The 18,282-nt window shown below is 42.2% G+C and overlaps 1 protein-coding gene across 24 annotated transcripts in view; it reads right to left on the minus strand.

The window, feature by feature from the left end:
- Window positions 1-18,282, minus strand: part of LOC106581051 (elastin) — a 53,963-nt gene that overhangs the window by 18,235 nt on the left and 17,446 nt on the right. For 7 of the 24 annotated variants that reach the window (XM_014162757.2, XM_014162755.2, XM_014162750.2 and 4 more), the window contains 25 exons: window positions 17,085-17,174; window positions 16,622-16,702; window positions 16,471-16,506; window positions 16,314-16,355; window positions 13,008-13,040; window positions 12,770-12,823; window positions 12,486-12,524; window positions 12,302-12,388; window positions 11,936-12,052; window positions 11,760-11,843; window positions 11,642-11,677; window positions 11,416-11,541; window positions 11,179-11,316; window positions 10,989-11,060; window positions 10,679-10,711; window positions 10,502-10,537; window positions 10,317-10,412; window positions 10,116-10,181; window positions 5,488-5,598; window positions 5,191-5,316; window positions 5,006-5,095; window positions 4,656-4,688; window positions 4,314-4,469; window positions 4,110-4,151; window positions 2,757-2,798 (listed from right to left, as the gene is read on the minus strand). In XM_014162757.2, coding sequence (XP_014018232.2) covers window positions 2,757-2,798; window positions 4,110-4,151; window positions 4,314-4,469; window positions 4,656-4,688; window positions 5,006-5,095; window positions 5,191-5,316; window positions 5,488-5,598; window positions 10,116-10,181; window positions 10,317-10,412; window positions 10,502-10,537; window positions 10,679-10,711; window positions 10,989-11,060; window positions 11,179-11,316; window positions 11,416-11,541; window positions 11,642-11,677; window positions 11,760-11,843; window positions 11,936-12,052; window positions 12,302-12,388; window positions 12,486-12,524; window positions 12,770-12,823; window positions 13,008-13,040; window positions 16,314-16,355; window positions 16,471-16,506; window positions 16,622-16,702; window positions 17,085-17,174 — 1,866 coding nt within the window. The remainder of the gene's footprint in view (window positions 1-2,756; window positions 2,799-4,109; window positions 4,152-4,313; window positions 4,470-4,655; window positions 4,689-5,005; window positions 5,096-5,190; window positions 5,317-5,487; window positions 5,599-10,115; window positions 10,182-10,316; window positions 10,413-10,501; window positions 10,538-10,678; window positions 10,712-10,988; window positions 11,061-11,178; window positions 11,317-11,415; window positions 11,542-11,641; window positions 11,678-11,759; window positions 11,844-11,935; window positions 12,053-12,301; window positions 12,389-12,485; window positions 12,525-12,769; window positions 12,824-13,007; window positions 13,041-16,313; window positions 16,356-16,470; window positions 16,507-16,621; window positions 16,703-17,084; window positions 17,175-18,282) is intronic. The other 17 variants (XM_045703749.1, XM_045703746.1, XM_014162751.2 and 14 more) reach the window with 11 other exon arrangements.

Genomic DNA, 18,282 nt, shown 5'->3' on the forward strand with positions numbered 1-18,282 from the left:
AAGCCTCGGCTCCAAAAAATATGTGCTGGAAGAATGACACAGTAATATGTATTTTTGTGTCCATTTTCTCATAAAAACATTTTCAAACAATGTGGGATTTCAAATACAGTACTGTAAGTAAACATCAGGTAATAACAAGGATATGATCCCCTGCTGTAGAAGATGCCGCAGGGGTGGGCAATTCCAGTCCTGGAGGGCCTGATAGGTGTCACAGTTTTTCCCCAGCTAACACACCTGACTCCAATCACCTAATCATGTTTAGAATGCAATTTGATTAATCACCTGTGTTTGCTAGGGATGGAGAAAACGTGACACCAATCAGGCCCCTGAGGACTGGAGTTTCCCACCCCTGAAGGGAGATAGGACTTTAACTACCAAGGAGAAAGGGTGAGTGCATACAGTACGTATCTACAGGTCTTCCAGGCACAATCTCCATAGGAGCAATCTTTATTGTGGAGAACATTAACAGTAACTAGTAATATTACAGTATACTGTAAGTCAATCAAGTATTGACAAGTGTCAGATGAATCTAATTGGTTAAAAAGCGAAGGGAGGGAGAAGAGAGCAGAAATTGGAGATATTTCAAGAGCAGCAAGCTGCGGAGTTAGTTGAGGGAAAGAGAGGAAGAGCGTTTAAGAGGACAAACTACTTCTAGAAAATACCTGAGAGACACTGGCAACACATTATCTTGTCAACACCCACTTGAACATTACATTACATTCCTTCATTTTTTTTTTGTTGTTGTTGCATAAGGCCAAAAAATACAAAGTTTTCACAAAGGAATCTAACCGAATCAACTAAAATGAAATGGTTATCAAAAGCCAATAAGTAATCGTGTCAAATGTTATGAAGTGCTTATGTAAGGAATTGTAAAGAACATACAGTACGAGTCAAACGTTTGGACACACCTACTCATTCCAGGGTTTTTCTTTATTTTTACTATTTTCTATATTGTAGAATACTAGTGAAGACATCAAAACTATAAAATAACACATATGGAATCATGTAGTAACCAAAAAAGTGTTAAACAAATCAAAATATATTTTATATTTGAGATTGTTCAAAGTAGCCACCTTGACAGTTTTGTACACTCTTGGCATTCTCTCTTCATGAGGTAGTCACCTGGAATGCATTTCAATTCACAAGTGTGCCTTGTTAAAAGTTAATAGTGAAGACCTCAGAACTATGAAATAACACATATGGAATCACGCAGTAACCAAAAAAGTGTTAAACAAATCAAAATACATGTTAGATTCTTCAAAGTAGCCACCCTTTGCCTTGATGACAGCTTTGCACCCTCTTGACATTCTCTCAACCAGCTTCACCTGGAATGCTTTTCCAACAGTCTTGAAGGAGTTCCACATATGCTCAACACTTGTTGGCTGCTTTTCCTTCACTCTGCGGTCCAACTCATCCCAAACCATCACAATTGGGTTGAGGTCGGGTGATGGTGGAGGCCAGGTCATCTGATGCAACCCGGACAGGAAGACCACATCAGTGACTCAACCCACTCAAGTGACGCACCCCTGATGCAGCACTCCATCACTCTCCTTCTTGGTCAAATAGCCCTTACACATCCTGGAGGTGTGTTGGGTCATTGTCCTGTTGAAAACAAATGATAGTCACCACTAAGCGCAAACCAGTTGGGATGGTATATCACTGCAGAATGCTGTGGTAGCCATGCTGGTTAAGTGTGCCTTGAATTCTAAATAAATCCCCGACCGTGTCACCAGAAAAGCACCCCCACACCATCACACCTCCTCCTCCATGCTTCATGGTGGGAACCACTGCGTCTCACAAAGACATGGCGGTTGGAACCAAAAATCTAAAATTTGGACTCATCAGACCAAAGGACAGATTTCCACCGGTCTAATGTACATTGCTGGTGTTTTTTAGCCCAAGCAAGTATTTTCTTCTTATTGGTGTCCTTTAGTAGTGGTTTCATTGCAGCAATTCAACCATGAAGGTCTGATTCACACAGTCTCCTCTGAGCAGTTGATGTTTGGATGTGTCTGTTACTGTACATGTACGCTTTGAAACATTTATTTGGGCTGCAATCTGAGCCTGGCAACTCTAATGAAGTTATCCTCTGCAGCAGAGGTAACTGTGTCTTCCTTTCCTGTGGCTGTCCTCATGAGAGCCAGTTTCATCATTGCGCTTGATGGTTTTTGCGACTGCACTTGAAGAAACTTTTAATGCTCTTGATATTTTCCGCATTGACTGACCTTCATGTCTTAAAGTAATTATGGACAGTCGTTTCTCTTTGCTTATTTGAGCTGTTCTTGCCATAATATGGACTTGGTCTTTTTCCAGATAGGGCTGTCTTCTGTATACCAACTGATTGGCTCAAACACATTAGGGAGAAAATACATTCCACAAATGTACTTTTAACAAGGCACACTTGTTAATTGAAATGCATTCCAGGTGACTACCTCATGAAGCTGGTTGAGAGAATGCCAAGAGTGTGCAAAGATGTCATCAAAGCAAAGGGTGGCTACTTTGAAGAATATAAAATATAAAATATGCACTTTTATGGTTACTACATGATTCCATGTGTGTTATTTCATAGTTTTGATGTCTTCACTATTATTCTATGTAGAAAATAGTAAAAATAAAGAAAAATCCTTGAATGAGTAGGCTTGTCCAAGCTTTTGACTGGTACTGTATGTGTATATTACACTCTTCAAATGAAGTGTAAGTATGTCCTTTGTCAGAAAGGGTTTGATCATGCAAACACAGACAGCAGCAAGTCTTACTGGGCTCTGGCTCTGGGGCCTCTGTGCCAATAGGTGTGGGATCTGCCAAAAGACAACAGGTTCCAGTTTCATCCATTGCAGTTGAAAAAGACACAGGGTAGGGGAAACTAGCGTAGGGCAGTAGACATTATGGGGATCCTTGGCACTGCCATGGCAGGAGGGAAGGGGATAAGCTCCAGCTCCAGGTGGTGAATAGCTATTGGACCATACAACAATGCTAAAGGGGACAGCACTAGCAGAACAGATATTAAGCTGTCTCTTGTTTGAGGGTTTGGGGAGAAGAGAGGGGGGCAAAGAGGTTTGGGGTTTGGGAGGAGATAGGGCAGGGGACTGGCTTGCGCGATACTGCCATTGCTGTTTGATACACCTGCAGTGGAGCGCAGTTAGCCAGACAGCAGTGGTAGTGGTAGAAGATGTGGGAGTTAGCTTGGATGCTAAGCCTTTGTCTGTAAGGCATTGAAGTCCTGATGAGGCCTGCTGGAAAAGTCTGATGGGGCTTTGTCGGATTATAAACAGGTTATATACATACAGCTCATGAAACGAAAAGGAAAACTATAACTTGCATTATAATCAGTCTCTATCATTGATTTTTTATTCTATGTCTATGGCATTCTATGTTACAGTAACTACCCCTTTTTTAACAGCTTTGTAAAATACAGTGCATATTTCAAATACAGTAACTCAGGGGTTCTCAAAATGGGGTCTGAGGTACTGTAGGGGGTCCGTGACCAGATAATATTTTTTTTATGAATAGTACTAACAACAATAGATTAAACTAATTTTGTCCAAGGGATCCGTGGAATAAGTTAGAGGGTGTAATACAATACAATGTAATATTGTTAATCTACAATTTATGTTCTTAATCCTGGGCAACATGGGCCTGGGAGGCTCACAGGGATATTTGTATCCACAGTGTTCCACCAATTACCAAGTTTTGAACATTATACTTCTTGTATTCCCTCAAAATGTTTTTAAAACATAAATGCACTGTAATTTAAGCTTTAAAACTGCAAAGTTTTCTCTCTGCCCCATGACAAAATGTGTAGAATTGCAGGAAAATGTTCCTTCCCAGGGTCCGAGACTTGGTTCGTACGACCATGCACTGCAAACGTCATAGTTTACTACACTCCTTGTATGCTATTCGTAACTCACTCGAGCTGTGTTCGGATTATGAGGGGGTCCCTGATTAATTTTCTATCACATAAGGGGTCCCCGGACCCCAAAAAGTTTGAGAACCCCTGTAGTAACTAACTCTTACTCTATAGCTTTTGATATACAGAATTTGTACTGATCAATGAGAAAACAGGTTAATTAAATCCATAGTCTTGTTGAGTGCAAAACTTGTGGTTCTACCTGGGATGGGAGTTCCACTGGGTTCTAGAGATGAATCCTCTGCTGTAAAGGTGTCATAGTGTCACATTAGGAGCTTTGTGGATTTTCTTTAAACCCTTCATTTTGGACCTACTTGCGTAGTACTAGCACTTATCCTGAAGGACCTATCTAGGCCAGGTAAAATAAACCAAGCAAGAATCAAAGGTGAAACTAGTATCTATTTACCTGGTTTGCCTGCGATAGGTATCCCTGTGCCCACTGGTACGTCAGTGCGCTCAATGGCAGTTCCTCCAACACCACCACCCACGCCCACACCTGGTCTTGGAGTCGCTATAGGTGCTGGCACACCTTCTCCACCGATGCCCGCCCCACTTGGCATACCTGCGGGCAGGTAAGAACATAGTTCAAGGTAGAGTATAATCTGTTGAGCCATAGTGAAAATCTTGATCCAGCTAAGAGAGAATAGGTACTGTACAGAGACTGCACAGAACAGGAAAACATTATTGTTCTTCCACTGGTCTGCATTACATAGACTAAAAGTTATGATACAACGAGAGAGGCTCTTACCATATTTAGCAGCTTTGGCTGCGGGATCATATCCTGCAATCACAAGCATCACATAATTCATATTCTTATTGCATGCAACTGAGCCGTGTGGCTCAGTTGGTAGAGCATGGTGTTTGCAACGCCAGGGTTGTGGGTTTGATTCCCACGGGGGACCAGTACGGGGAAAAATGTATGAAATGTATGCATTCACTACTGTAAGTCGCTCTGAATAAGAGCGTCTGCTAAATGACTAAAATGTAAAAAATGTAATGTTGCATCACCTTGATATCGCATAGAAAGACAGACTAGACCATGATACTGTTTGAGCTCTTTCTGATGTCTTTACCATTCATACACATCCTCTGACGTACCTCCAGCTCCTACTTGTCCAGGTACTCCTCCCTGTCCTCCTCCTCCAAGTCCTCCTGCTCCTAGGCCTGTTCCTACACCTCCTGGGACTCCTGTGTAGAGGTTCACAAGGAAAATATATGATTTCAAAACCAACATGAATGAGCATGAATTCAACCAATATACCAACTCTGATGAGTAATCTTACCATATTTAGCAGCTTTGGCTGCAGCGGGATTATATCCTCCAGCCCCAGGTACACCCCCTGCTCCTCCTCCTGGTAATCCTCCTGTTCCTCCAGCTCTTATGCCTGCTCCTGCACCTCCGGGGACTCCTGTGGTAGAGGACCACAAGAAAACAATTTGATTTTGAATGGACTGTCCAACTTCAGAACTGCCAAAGATACAGTAGGTTTGTTACACCACAATTTAAAAAGCCAAAGATGGACGTAAATTCAACCAATGTACCAACACTGAATAAGATTGATTGTTTTGAGGGATTTTACCATATTTAGCCGCTTTGGCCACTGCAGGGTTATATCCTCCAGCCCCTGGTACTCCTCCTGCTCCTCCAAGTCCTCCAGCTCCAAGGCCTGCTCCTGCACCTCCTGGTACTCCTGTAGTGGAGCGTCACAAGAAAATGATACTTAGTTAAAAGTGGACAGAAGTTTCAGTATGACTTGAACCAATGTACTAACTCCGATGTTGTTGTTTTGGATGTTTTTCATTACCATATTTAGCAGCTTTGGACGCAGCAGGATTATATCCTGATATGCAAAAAGTTTATAAATTGAAAGACATCATCCCTGATTTATGAACTCACTAAAACAATTAGGGAAGGTTACTAAAAAGCAAGCTCAATGGAGAATGTCCATTGAAAATGTTTCTTATTCCAGGATTAGGCTTAACCTGTGTCCAGGAAACAGCCCTTTACAGAGATCAACATAATGTGTAGTATATACAGTTGAAGTCGGAAGTTTACAAACACCTTAGCCAAATACATTTAAACTCAGTTTTTCACAATTCCTGACATTTGATCCTTGTACAAATTCCCTGTCTTAGGTCAGTTAGGGTCACCACTTTATTTTAAGAATGTGAAATGTCAGAATAATAGTAGAGAGAATGATTTATTTCAGCTTTTATTTCTTTCATCATATTCCCAGTGGGTCAGAAGTTTACATACACTAAATTAGTAATTGGTAGCATTGCCTTTAAATTGTTTAACTTGGGTCAAACATTTCAGGTAGCCTTCCACAAGCTTCCCACAATAAGTTGGGTGAATTTTGGCCCAGGTTTGTAGGCCTCCTTGATCGCACACGCTTTTTCAGTTCTGCCCACACATTCTCTATAGGATTGAGGTCAGGGCTTTGTGATGGCCACTCCAATTCCTTGACTTTGTTGTCCTTAATCCATTTTGCCACAACATTGGAAGTATGCTTGGGGTCATTGTCCATTTGGAAGACCCATTTGCTACCAAGCTTTAACTTCCTGACAGATGTCTTGAGATGTTGCTTCAATACATCCACATAATGTTCCCTCCTCATGACGCCATCTATTTTGTGAAGTGCACCAATCCCTCCTGCAGCAAAGCACCCCCACAACATGATGCTGCCACCCCCATGCTTCATGGTTGGGATGGTGTTCTTCGGCTTGCAAGCCTCCCCCTTTTCCCTCCAAACATAACCATGGTCATTATGGCCAAACAGTTCTATTTTTGTTTCATCAGACCAGAGAACATTTCTCCAAAAAGTATGATCTTTGTCCTCATGTGCAGTTGGAAACTGTAGTCTGGCTTTTTTATGGCGGTTTTGGAGCAGTGGCTTCTTCCTTGCTGAGGCGGCCTTTCAGGTTATGTCGATATAGGACTCGTTTTGCTGTGGATATAGATACTTTTGTACCTGTTTCCTCCAGCATCTTCACAAGGTCCTTTGCTATTGTTCTGGGACTGATTTGCACTTTTCGCACCAAAGTACGTTCATCTCTAGAAGACAGAACGCGTCTCCTTCCTGAGCGGTATGACGGCTGTGTGGTCCCATGGTGTTTATACTTGCGTTGTCACGGCTTCCGTTGGGAATGGATGACCAAAATGCAAGGGGGATGTGGATACTCATCTTTTTAATATTTTAGAGCAAAGTATACACAGAAAACAATAAACACGAACGACTCCAGACAGGCTAACAGGCTACTTACAAAATCATAGCAGTGTTAACACAACCACCCACAAATCCAAGTGACAAACATACTCCTAAATATATGACTCCCAATCAGGAACAACAATAACCAGCTGTCCCTGATCGGGAGCCACACAGACCAACATAGAAACACAACACCCAGAACAAATATACACAGACATCTTCTGCCACGTCCTGACCAAAATACTACACAACTACACCCTATGCTGGTCAGGACGTGACATGCGTACTATTGTTTGTACAGATGAATGGGGTACTTTCATGGCATTTGGAAATTGCTCCCAAGGATGAACAAGACTTGTGAGGTCTACAATTTTTGCACTGTATATAGACATTCTATTGTATCATTGACTGTATGTTTGTTTATTCCATGTGTAACTCTGTGTTGTTGTATGTGTCGAACTGCTTTGCTTTATCTTGGCCAGGTCGCAGTTGTGAATGAGAACTTGTTCTCAACTAGCCTACCTGGTTCAATAAAGGTGAAATAAAGATTTAAACTTCCGACTTCAACTGTATCAGTCAAAGGTTTGGACACACCTACTCATTCAAGGGTTTTTAATTTATTTTTACTATTTTCTACATTGTAGAAAAGTAGTGAAGACATCAAAATGAGGAAATAACACATGGAATCATGTAGTAATCAAAAAAGTGCATATTTTATATTTTACATTCTTCAAAGTAGCCACCCTTTGCCTTGATGACAGCTTTGGACACTCTTGGCATTCTCTCAACCAGCTTCATGAAGTAGTCACCTGGAATGCATTTCAATTAACATGTGTGCTTTGTTAAAAGTTAATTTGTGGAATATCTTTCCTTCTTAATGTGTTTGAGCCAATCAGTTGTGTTGTGACAATGTAGCGTTGGTATACAGAAGATAGCCCTATTTGGTCAAATACCAAGTCCATATTATGGCAAGAACAGCTCAAATAAGCAAAGAGAAACGACAGTCTATCATTACTTTAAGACATGAAGGTCAGTCAATTCAGAAAATTTCAAGAACTTTTAAAGTTTCTTCAAGTGCAGTCGGAAAAACCATCAAGCGCTATTTGACCAAGAAGGAGAGTGATGGAGTGCTGCATCAGGGGTGCGTCACTTGAGTGTGTTGAGTCACTGATGTGATCTTCCTGTCCGGGTTGACGGCCCCCTTGGGTTCGTGCCGTGGGGGAGATCTTCGTGGGCTATTTTCGGCCTTGTCTCAGGGTAGTAAGTTGGTGGTTGAAGGTATCCCTCTAGTGGTGTGGGGGCTGTGCTTTGGCAAAGTTGGTTGGGTTATATCCTGCCTGTTTGGCCCTGTCCGGGGGTATCGTCGGACAGGGCCACAGTGTCTCCCGACCCCTCCTGTCTCAGCCTCCAGTATTTATGCTGTAGTAGTTTATGTCTCGGGGGGCTAGGGTCAGTTTGTTAAATCTGGAGTATTTCTCCTGTCTTATCCGGTGTCCTGTGTGAATTTAAGTATGCTCCCTCTAATTCTCTCTATCTTTTTCTCTCTCGGAGGACCTAAGCCCTAGGACCATGCCTCAGGACTACCTGGCCTGATGACTCCTTGCTGTCCCCAGTCCCAACTGTTCTGCCTGCGGCTATGGAACCCTGACCTCTTCACCGGACATGCTACCTTGTCCCGGACCTGCTGCATTGGACTCTCTCTTTACTGCACCTGTTGTCTCTAACTGAAGGATCGGTTATGAAAAGCCAACTGACATTTTCTCCTGAGGTGCTGACCTGTTGCACCCTCTACAACCACTGTGATTATTATTATCTGACCCTGCTGGTCATCTATGAACATATTAACATCTTGGCCATGTACTGTTATAATCTTCACCCTTCACAGCCAGAAGAGAAATGGCCACCCCTCAGAGCCCGGTTCCTCTCTAGGTTTCTTCCTCTGTTCCGGCCTTTCTAGGGAGTTTTTTCTTAGCCACCATGCTTCTATATCTGCATTGCTTTCTGTTTGGGGTTTTAGGCTGGGTTTCTGTACAGCACTTTGTGATATCGGCTGATGTAAAAAGGGCTTTATAAGTACATTTGATTTGATTTGACCTGGCCTCCACAATCACCCAACCTCAACCCAATTGAGATGGTTTGGGATGAGTTGGACTGCAGAGTGAAGGAACAGCAGCCAACAAGTGCTCAGTATATGTGGGAACTCCTTCAAGACTGTTGGAAAAGCATTCCTGTTGACTACCTGATGAAGCTGGTTGAGAGAATGCCAAGAGTGTGGAAAGCTGTCATCAAGGCAAAGGGTGGCTACTTTGAGGAATCTAAAAAGAAAAGGATTTAACACTTTTATGGTTACTACATGATTCCATATTTGTTATTTCATAGTTTTGATGTCTTCACTATTTTTCTACAATGTAGAAAATTGTAAAAATAAAGAAAAACCCTTGAATTTGTAAGTGTTTCCAAACTTTTGACTGGTACTGTATATTTTTACCCCTTTTTCTCCCCAATTTCGTGGTATCCAATTGGTAGTTACAGTCTTGTCCCATCGCTGAAATTCCCGTACGGACTAGGGAGAGGCGAAGGTCGAGAGCCATGCGTCCTCCGAAACACAACCCTGCCGTGCCGCTCTCTTTCTTGACAATGCTCGCTTAACCCGGAAGCCAGACGCACCAATGTGTCGGAGAAAACACTGTACACCTGGCGACCGTAGTCACGCCTGGCCAGCCACAAGGAGTTGCTAGAGTGCGATGGGACAAGGATATCCTGGCCTGCCAAAACCTCCCCTAACGCAGACGACGCTGGGCCAATTGTGCACTGCCTCATGGGTCTCCCGGTGACGGCCGGCTGTGACACAGCCTGGGATCGAACCTAGGTCTGTAGTGACGCCTCAAGCACTGTGATGTAGTACCTTAGACTGCTGCACCACTCGGGAGGCCCAGTACAGTATATTAATACAAAGGTTAGGCAATACATTTTTCTAAATCATGGAGAGAATAATGTACCATATTTAGCAGCTTTGGCCGCAGCAGCAGCCCCTCCTGCTGGTACCCCTCCATATCCTCCATAGCCTGCAATACAAAACAAATAGCAATATTTATAAATTACCTCATAAATGGTTTGATAAGACAGACCAAAGCTCCCCAATCATAACCAACAGTATTAACTCTTCCAGATGACATTAGATTTCAACTTCTGGTGCAAACCTCCATATCCTGGTCCAGCCCCAGGCCCTGGTACTCCTCCTGCTCCTCCTAGGCCTGCTCCTCCAGCTCCTAGGCCTGCTCCTCCAGCTCCTGGGACTCCACAAGAAGAACATTTAATTATTTTGAAATAATGTCTCCATTCAGAACTGCTTAAGATATAGTGGACATATTACTCTTCTTCTTACCATATTTAGCAGCTTTGGCCACAGCAGGATTATACCCTGAAATTGAAACATTTAATAAATTAAAAACATCACTCCTGCTCCCCAAGTCTCATAATACAGTAGTATTACTAACACTGGTTTATGCTTATGTTTATCAGTTGATGATATTATATAAAATTGGCGTCATTGGAAACGTACCTCCAGCTCCTGCCCCTCCATACCCCCCATAGCCTGTCAATCAAAGCACGGAACATCATCAACCTAGTAGCACTGTAAGGCAATGTACCCCACTTTACCTTAAAACCAACCCTCTGCTCAACCCAACTATCTAACTCCACTGCTTAAACCTATATAAAACCAACTCTACCCCTATGCAAAGTTTGCAAACTACATATAGATGTGCTGTACATAAGAACAAATACATATTGTATGTGTGAACACTGCCCTTACTTACACCCCTCCCCCAGACCCTTCCATCCCACATGGGCATCCCCTTTGGTGTACGTACCCCCAGGCCTGGGATATCCTCCAGCAGGCACGCCACCATATCCACCCCCTGGCCCACCAGCAGCCCCCTGACCTATAACACAGGAGAGGGCATGTCATGTGTTGACACATGGTAATGTACAGAAATTTGATAATGTACCAAAATGTACAGAAATTTCACCATGAATTCAACCAATGTACATTTTTCTTACCATATTTAGCAGCTTTGGCTGCAGCAGGATTATATCCTCCAGCCCCAGGTACACCCCCTGCTCCTCCTCCAGGTACTCCTCCCTGTACTCCTCCAAGTCCTCCTCCTCCTAAGCCTGTTCCTAGGCCTCCTGGAACTCCTGTGTGGTCACATGGTTTATATGATTTCAAAACCAGAAATGTCAGCATGAATTCAACCAATGTACCAACTCCGATGTTGCTGTTTTGAGTGATCTTACCATATTTAGCAGCTTTGGCCGCAGCGGGATAATATCCTCCAGCCCCAGGTACACCCCCTGCTCCTCCTCCTGGTACTCCTCCTGCTCCCCCAGCTCCTAGGCCTGCTCCTGCACCTCCGGGAACTCCTATGGTGGAGGGTCAGAAAGCAATAATGGACAAAATGTTTACCATAAATTCAACCAATGCACCAAAGTTTATGTTGCCGTTCAGAGTGATGTTTCTTACCATATTTAGCAGCTTTGGCCGCAGCAGGGTTATATCCTGGTGAATACACTTGAGTTAATAAATAAAAGATATCAGAATTGATTTTAATAGTTATAGCCCATTAACTACGGTGAGGTACCTCCAGCCCCAGCCCCTCCTGCTCCTCCATATCCTCCTCCAAGTCCTCCAGCTCCTAGGCTTGCTCCTGTACCTCCTGGAACTCCTGTTGTAGAAAAAAAGGATTGTATTTAAAAGTAATGTATACCATAAACAAACACTGAATGAGACTAGCATTGTTGTTTTGAGTGATCTTACCATATTTAGCTGCTTTGGCTGCAGCAGGATTATATCCTCCAGCCCCAGGTACCCCCCCTGCTCCTCCTCCTGGTACTCCTCCTGCTCCTAGGCCTGCTCCTGCACCTCCGGGGACACCTATGGTAGAAAACGTTAGGATTTTGCCATTAAGTCATGGCTAACTTAACAATTGAAAAGATACAGTAGACTTGTCACATTTCTTTTGACCATATTTATCAGCTTTGGCAGCAGCAGGATTATATCCTACAATGAAATAAATTAATAGATTCAAAACGTGATTTTCAAAGTCACACTTTCCAAGCCACATAATGCGGTAGCATACAAAACAGTGTGAAAGCATTGGAGAAGTCAAGCATCATGACTTACCTCCAGCCCCAGCTCCTCCTGCTGGTACCCCTCCTGTTCCTCCAAGACCTCCAGCTCCTAGGCCTGCCCCTGTACCTCCTGGGACCCCTATGGTTGAGGAAAAAAGAAAAACCATTGGATTTCAAATTCAACCATTGTATAAACATTGAACGAGACTGGCCTGATATCAAGTGATTTTTCTAACCATATTTAGCAGCTTTGGCGGCGGCGGCAGGGTTGAATCCTAAAATAGAAAATAATTCAATTAATTTACAGCATCCCTCCTGACAACTGCATTTCTAGCCCCATAAAGTAGCAGGAGACAGCACAGTGACTGGAGGGTAGAAATTACTGTACATCTTTATGATTCAAATGAACATTTGTCTTACCATGAATTTCAGTCTCCTCAAGCAGTAGTTAATGCTATGAATGAATTAATGAAATTGCTACAAGCGTGAGATACTATAGTGCAATACTTAGATAAGCTACCTCCAGACCCTGGAAAAGCTCCTGCTCCCCCAAATCCAGCACCCCCTGGAACACCTACAGGGAGGGTGACATCCATACAGTATATTATATGATCATTTCCATTATTAAAATAAGGCCAATGTGAGTTGGAGCTGACTAAGCCATTGAACGAAGCACTTCAGTGAGTGATGGTGTCTTAACAGCATTGTAAAGGCTGTGGCCTGGGCAGCTTTGGGATGTTTTGGTTAGTTATCCTCACCGTAATAGGGAGGCCTGGCTCCCGCTCCATAGCCTGTTCAGAGATGATGAAAATGGTGATGGTGTTAAAGATATCTGCTACATTGATTTTAAAGCTGCAGTGCCAATCCAGGTTAGTGCACTTGATAGAAGTCAAGACAATACAGTATTATAATGCATGTACAAGGATTGCACTGGTTACCAACTCTCAGATTGGGGTATGCTTGAGCAAGGCGCATCACCTTCATAACAGCTTCATGCAGAGCCCAGTGGCTGGCATAATATACAGTGGGGTACATCATTATTAGCACCCTTGATAAAGATGAGCAAAAAATACTATTAAATAAATAATACAAATACTCAGCTATAATGTATGCTCCAAAAAATGGTGGGGATTATACAATTTTATATTAATACAATTGACAATTGCTCAGAGAATTAGATTTTGTTTAACAAGTAATCAAATAAAATAAAAAGATTATTGGCACATCTGTTTTCAATACTCTAGCACAGAGTTTTATAACAACACAGAGTTTTATGAGATTGGAGAACATGTTGAGAGGGATCTTAGACCTTTCCTCCATACGGAATCTTTCCAGATCCGTAATATCCTTTGTCTGCGCTAATAGACTGTGCTCTTCAATTTAAACCACTGGTCTTCAATGGGGTCCGAATGCTGAGACAGATGGCCATTGCAAAATACTGATTTTGTGGTCAATTATATATTTCCTTGTGGATTTTGATTAGTGCTTCGGATTATTGTCTAGCCAAAGATAGCAAAGATCCACCACCATATTTTACTGTAGGTATGAGGTACTTTTCTGCATATGCTTCTGTTTTCAACACTACACCCTCCACTGATGTGCATGGCCAAAGAGCTCTATTTTCATGTCATCTGACCATAGCACCGGTTCCAATCCAAGAGTCAATGCTGTTTATCAAACTCCAGGCGGTGCTATAGTCATTTGACATGAAAATAGAGCACTTTGGCAATGCACACCACTGTTGGGTTTGGCATCGAAAAACAGAAGCATATGCAGAAAAGCACCTCCCCCAATTTTTTTATGATATACTGGTCCTGTGGCTCTTGTTAAGGTCAATGGCATCATGAACTTTATCACGTACCAGGACATTTTAGCCAAAAACCTTGTTGCCTCTGCCAGGAGGCTGACTCTTGGCCGTAAGTGAATCTTCCAGCAAGACAATCATCCCAAGCAGACATAAAAATCCACATAGAAACGCTTAATTGACCACCAAATCAACATTTTGCAATGGCCATCTCAGTTTCCAAAGTTGAACCCCATTGAAAACCTATTGTTTGAATTGAAGAGGGCAGTCCATAAACGCAGATGAAGGATATCATGGATCTGGAAAGATTCTGCATGGAGGAATGGGCTAAGATCCCTCCTAATGTCCAATCTTAGAAAATATTTTTGAAAAAGGCTAAATGTCGTTATCCTCGCAAGGCGAGGGTGCTGGAGCATTGAAAACAGGGGTGCCAATACCTTTGATCACTATCTTTTTAAGATTTGTCTGAATTACCTTTAAACAAAATCTCTTTCTCTGAGAATGTACAGTTGAAGTCGGAAGTTTACATACACCGTAGCCAAATACATTTAAACTCAGTTGTTCACAATTTCTGACATTTAATGGTAGTAAAAATTCCCTGTTTTAGGTCAGTTAGGATCACCACTTTATTTTAAGAATGTGAAATGCCAGAATAATAGTAGAGAGAATTATTTATTTCAGCTTTTATTTCTTTCATCACATTCCCAGTGGGTCAGAAGTGTACATTCACTCAATTAGTATTTGGTAGCATTGCCTTTAAATTGTTTAACTTGGGTCAAACGTTTCGGGTAGCCTTCCACAAGATTCCCACAATAAGTTGGGTGAATTTTGGCACATTTCTCCTGACAGAGCTGGTGTAACTGAGTCAGGTGTGTATGCCTCCTTGCTCGCACACGCTTTTTCAGTTCTGCCCACATATTTTCTATAGGATTGAGGTAAGGGCTTTGTGATGGCCACTCCAATACATTAACTTTGTTGTCTTTAAGCAATTTTGCCACAACTTTGGAAGTATGATTGGGGTCATTGTCCATTTGGAAGACCCATTTGCGACCAAGCTTTAACTTCCTGACTGATGTCTTGAGATGTTGCTTCAATAGAGCCACATCATTTCCCTCCTCATGACGCCATCTATTTTGTGAAGTGTACCAGTCCCTCCTGCAACATGATGCTGCCACCCCTGTGTTTCACGGTTGGGAGGGTGTTCTTCGGCTTGCAAGCCTCCCCCATTTTCCTCCAAACATAACGATGGTCATTATGGCCAAACAGTTCTATTTTTGTTTCATCAGACCAGAGGACATTTCTCCAAAAAGTACGATCTTTGTTCCCATGTGTGCAGTTGCAAACCGTAGTCTGGCTTTTTTTATGACGGTTTTGGAGCAGTGGCTTCTTCCTTGTTGAGCGGCCTTTCAGGTTATGTCGATATAGGACTCGTTTTACTGTGGATATAGATACTTTTGTACCTGTTTCCTCCAGCATCTTCACAAGGTCCTTTGCTGTTGTTCTGGGATTGATTTGCACTTTCCGCACCAAAGTACGTTCATCTCTAGGAGCCAGAACGCGTCTCCTTCCTGAGCGGTATGATGGCTGCGTGGTCCCATGTTGTTTATACTTGTGTGCTATTGTTTGTACAGATGAACGTGGTACCTTCAGGTGTTTGGAAATTGCTCCCAAGGATGAATCAGACTTGTGGAGGTCTACAATTTTTTTTCTGACATCTTGGTTGATTTCTTTTGATTTTCCCATGATGTCAAGCAACGAGGCACTGAGTTTGAAGGTAGGCCTTGAAATATATCCACATGTACACCTCCAATTGACTCAAATGATGTCAATTAGCCTATCAGAAGCTTCTAAAGTCATGACATAATTTTCTGGAATTTTCCAAGCTGTTTTAAGGCACAGTCAACTTAGTGTATGTAAACTTCTGACCCACTGGAATTGTGATACAGTGAATTATAAGTGAAATAATCTGTCTGTAAACAATTGTTGGAAAAATTACTTGTGTCATGCACAAAGTAGATGTCCTAACCGACTTGCCAAAACTTTCGTTTGTTAACAAGAAATTTGTGGAGTGGTTGAAAAACTAGTTTTAATGACTCCAACCTAAGTGTATGTATGTAAACTTCCGACTTCAACTGTAGCTCAATATTTATATGATTTATTTCATACAGTATTTTTGCTCATCTTTATCAAGGGTGCCAATCATTTTGGGCCTGACTGTACATTAGTTAAATCTATAGGTGTTTGGTTACTATAGCCGTACCTCCAGCTCCTCCTAACCCTGCACCTGCTCCTCCTGGAACTCCTGTGGTGGAGGTTGACATGAAAACAAGGCTTAGTTAAAATTGGACAGACACTTCAGCATGAGTTACAACCAATGTTGCAACTCTGATGTTGCTGTTACGAGTGACGTTTCTTACCATATTTAGCGGCTTTGGCCGCAGCAGGATTATATCCTGAAATGTAAAACATTAATACGTAAAAAGGAAATTCCCCCAAGCCATTACAGTACACATACAGTAAAGTCAAACTACATTACGTCCTGCACCCCAATGGTGCTCCTTTCTGTACCTCCAGCCCCAGGTACTCCTCCTGCTCCTCCTGCGACTGAGCCAGCACCTGGGAGCCTGCCTGCACCTCCTCCTGGGAGTCCTGTGTAGAGGGACACGAGAAAACCATTGGATTTCTGAGGCATGTCTAACTAACTTCAATTAGTTAACAGTGGAACTAAATGAGATAATAGTGGAAGTACATTTCAGCATGAATTCAATCAATGAACCAATTCTGATGTTGTTGTTTTGAGTGATTATTTACTATATTTAGCTGCTTTGGCTGCCGCAGGATTATATCCTGAAATGCAAAACATTAATCAGTTGTGATTTTTATAGTCTGAAAATGATTATAGATTTGCCAAATATAACCATCTAGTTTACAATATCATATCTGAATAACGTCCTTAATAGATACACACAGTAAAGAGCAACACTACTGAGATGAGAGTAGTGTTCACTGTGTAGTATACTTTTAGGCTCACCTCCGGCCCCAGGTACACCCCCTCCTCCTCCTCCTGGTACCCCACCAAATCCTCCAGCTCCTAGGCCTGCACCTGCACCCCCTGGAACTCCTGTGTGGCAAGACAAGACAAGAACAGTTAGTTAAAGGGATGATCTGCAGTTCAAACAATAACAAAGCACCAACCCTAACACTTTTTTCGTAAAAGGCTGAGGGATGGGGTTGGAGAAATGTAAGCACTCTCAAATTTATAGACAGCGCTACAGAATGACCATCCATGATATCAACATAATAGTTTTAACTCTGTTCTGAGGCTATGCAGTATTTGTTTGTAGTTACAAGGTTTACAAACAAAAGAGTAAAACAAGTTTATATTTGGGATTCTGATGGTACAGGTCTGACAGTTCAACTAAGCTAAGTTCTATTCTTCAAGAATCAATGGGTATATATCATTAATTTAAACGTCTAAAAATGGATGTAGCAACTGCTGTTTGCCCCTTTAAAGGTTAACAGAAATAAAAAATCTACAGTTGAAGTCGGAGGTTTTACATACACCGTAGCCAAATACATTTAAACTCAGTTGTTCACAATTCCTGACATTTAATGGTAGTAAAAATTCCCTGTTTTAGGTCAGTTAGGATCACCACTTCATTTTAAGAATGTGAAATGTCAGAATAATAGTAGAGAGAATGATTTATTTCAGCTTTTATTTCTTTCATCACATTCCCAGTGGGTCAGACGTTTACATACACTCAATTAGTATTTGGTAGCATTGCCTTTAACCTGTCTGGGCTAGGGGGCAGTATTTTCACGGCCGGATAAAAAACGTACCCGATTTAAACTGGTTACTACTCTTGCCCAGAAACGAGAATTTGCATATTATTAGTAGATTTGGATAGAAACACTCTAAAGTTTCTAAAACTGTTTGAATGGTGTCTGTAAATATAACAGAACTCATATGGCAGGCAAAACCCTGAGAAGATTCCAAGCAGGAAGTGCCCTGTCTGACAATTTGTGGTCCTTCTGTTGCCTCTCTATCAAAATTACAGTATCTGTGCTGTTACGTGACACTTTCTAAGGTTTCCATTGGCTCTCTAAAGCCGCCAGAAAGGGGATTGGGGTGTCTGCTGTCTCTGGGCAAAGTATAGGAGCTCTGTTTGTCAGTGGACTGCCTGGGGACAGTGCGCGTTCACGAGACCTTACCATTTTTTTTCTGTCAC

Source organism: Salmo salar, chromosome ssa20 (assembly GCF_905237065.1).
Source record: "Salmo salar chromosome ssa20, Ssal_v3.1, whole genome shotgun sequence".
In the NCBI taxonomy this organism is placed as follows: domain Eukaryota; kingdom Metazoa; phylum Chordata; class Actinopteri; order Salmoniformes; family Salmonidae; genus Salmo; species Salmo salar.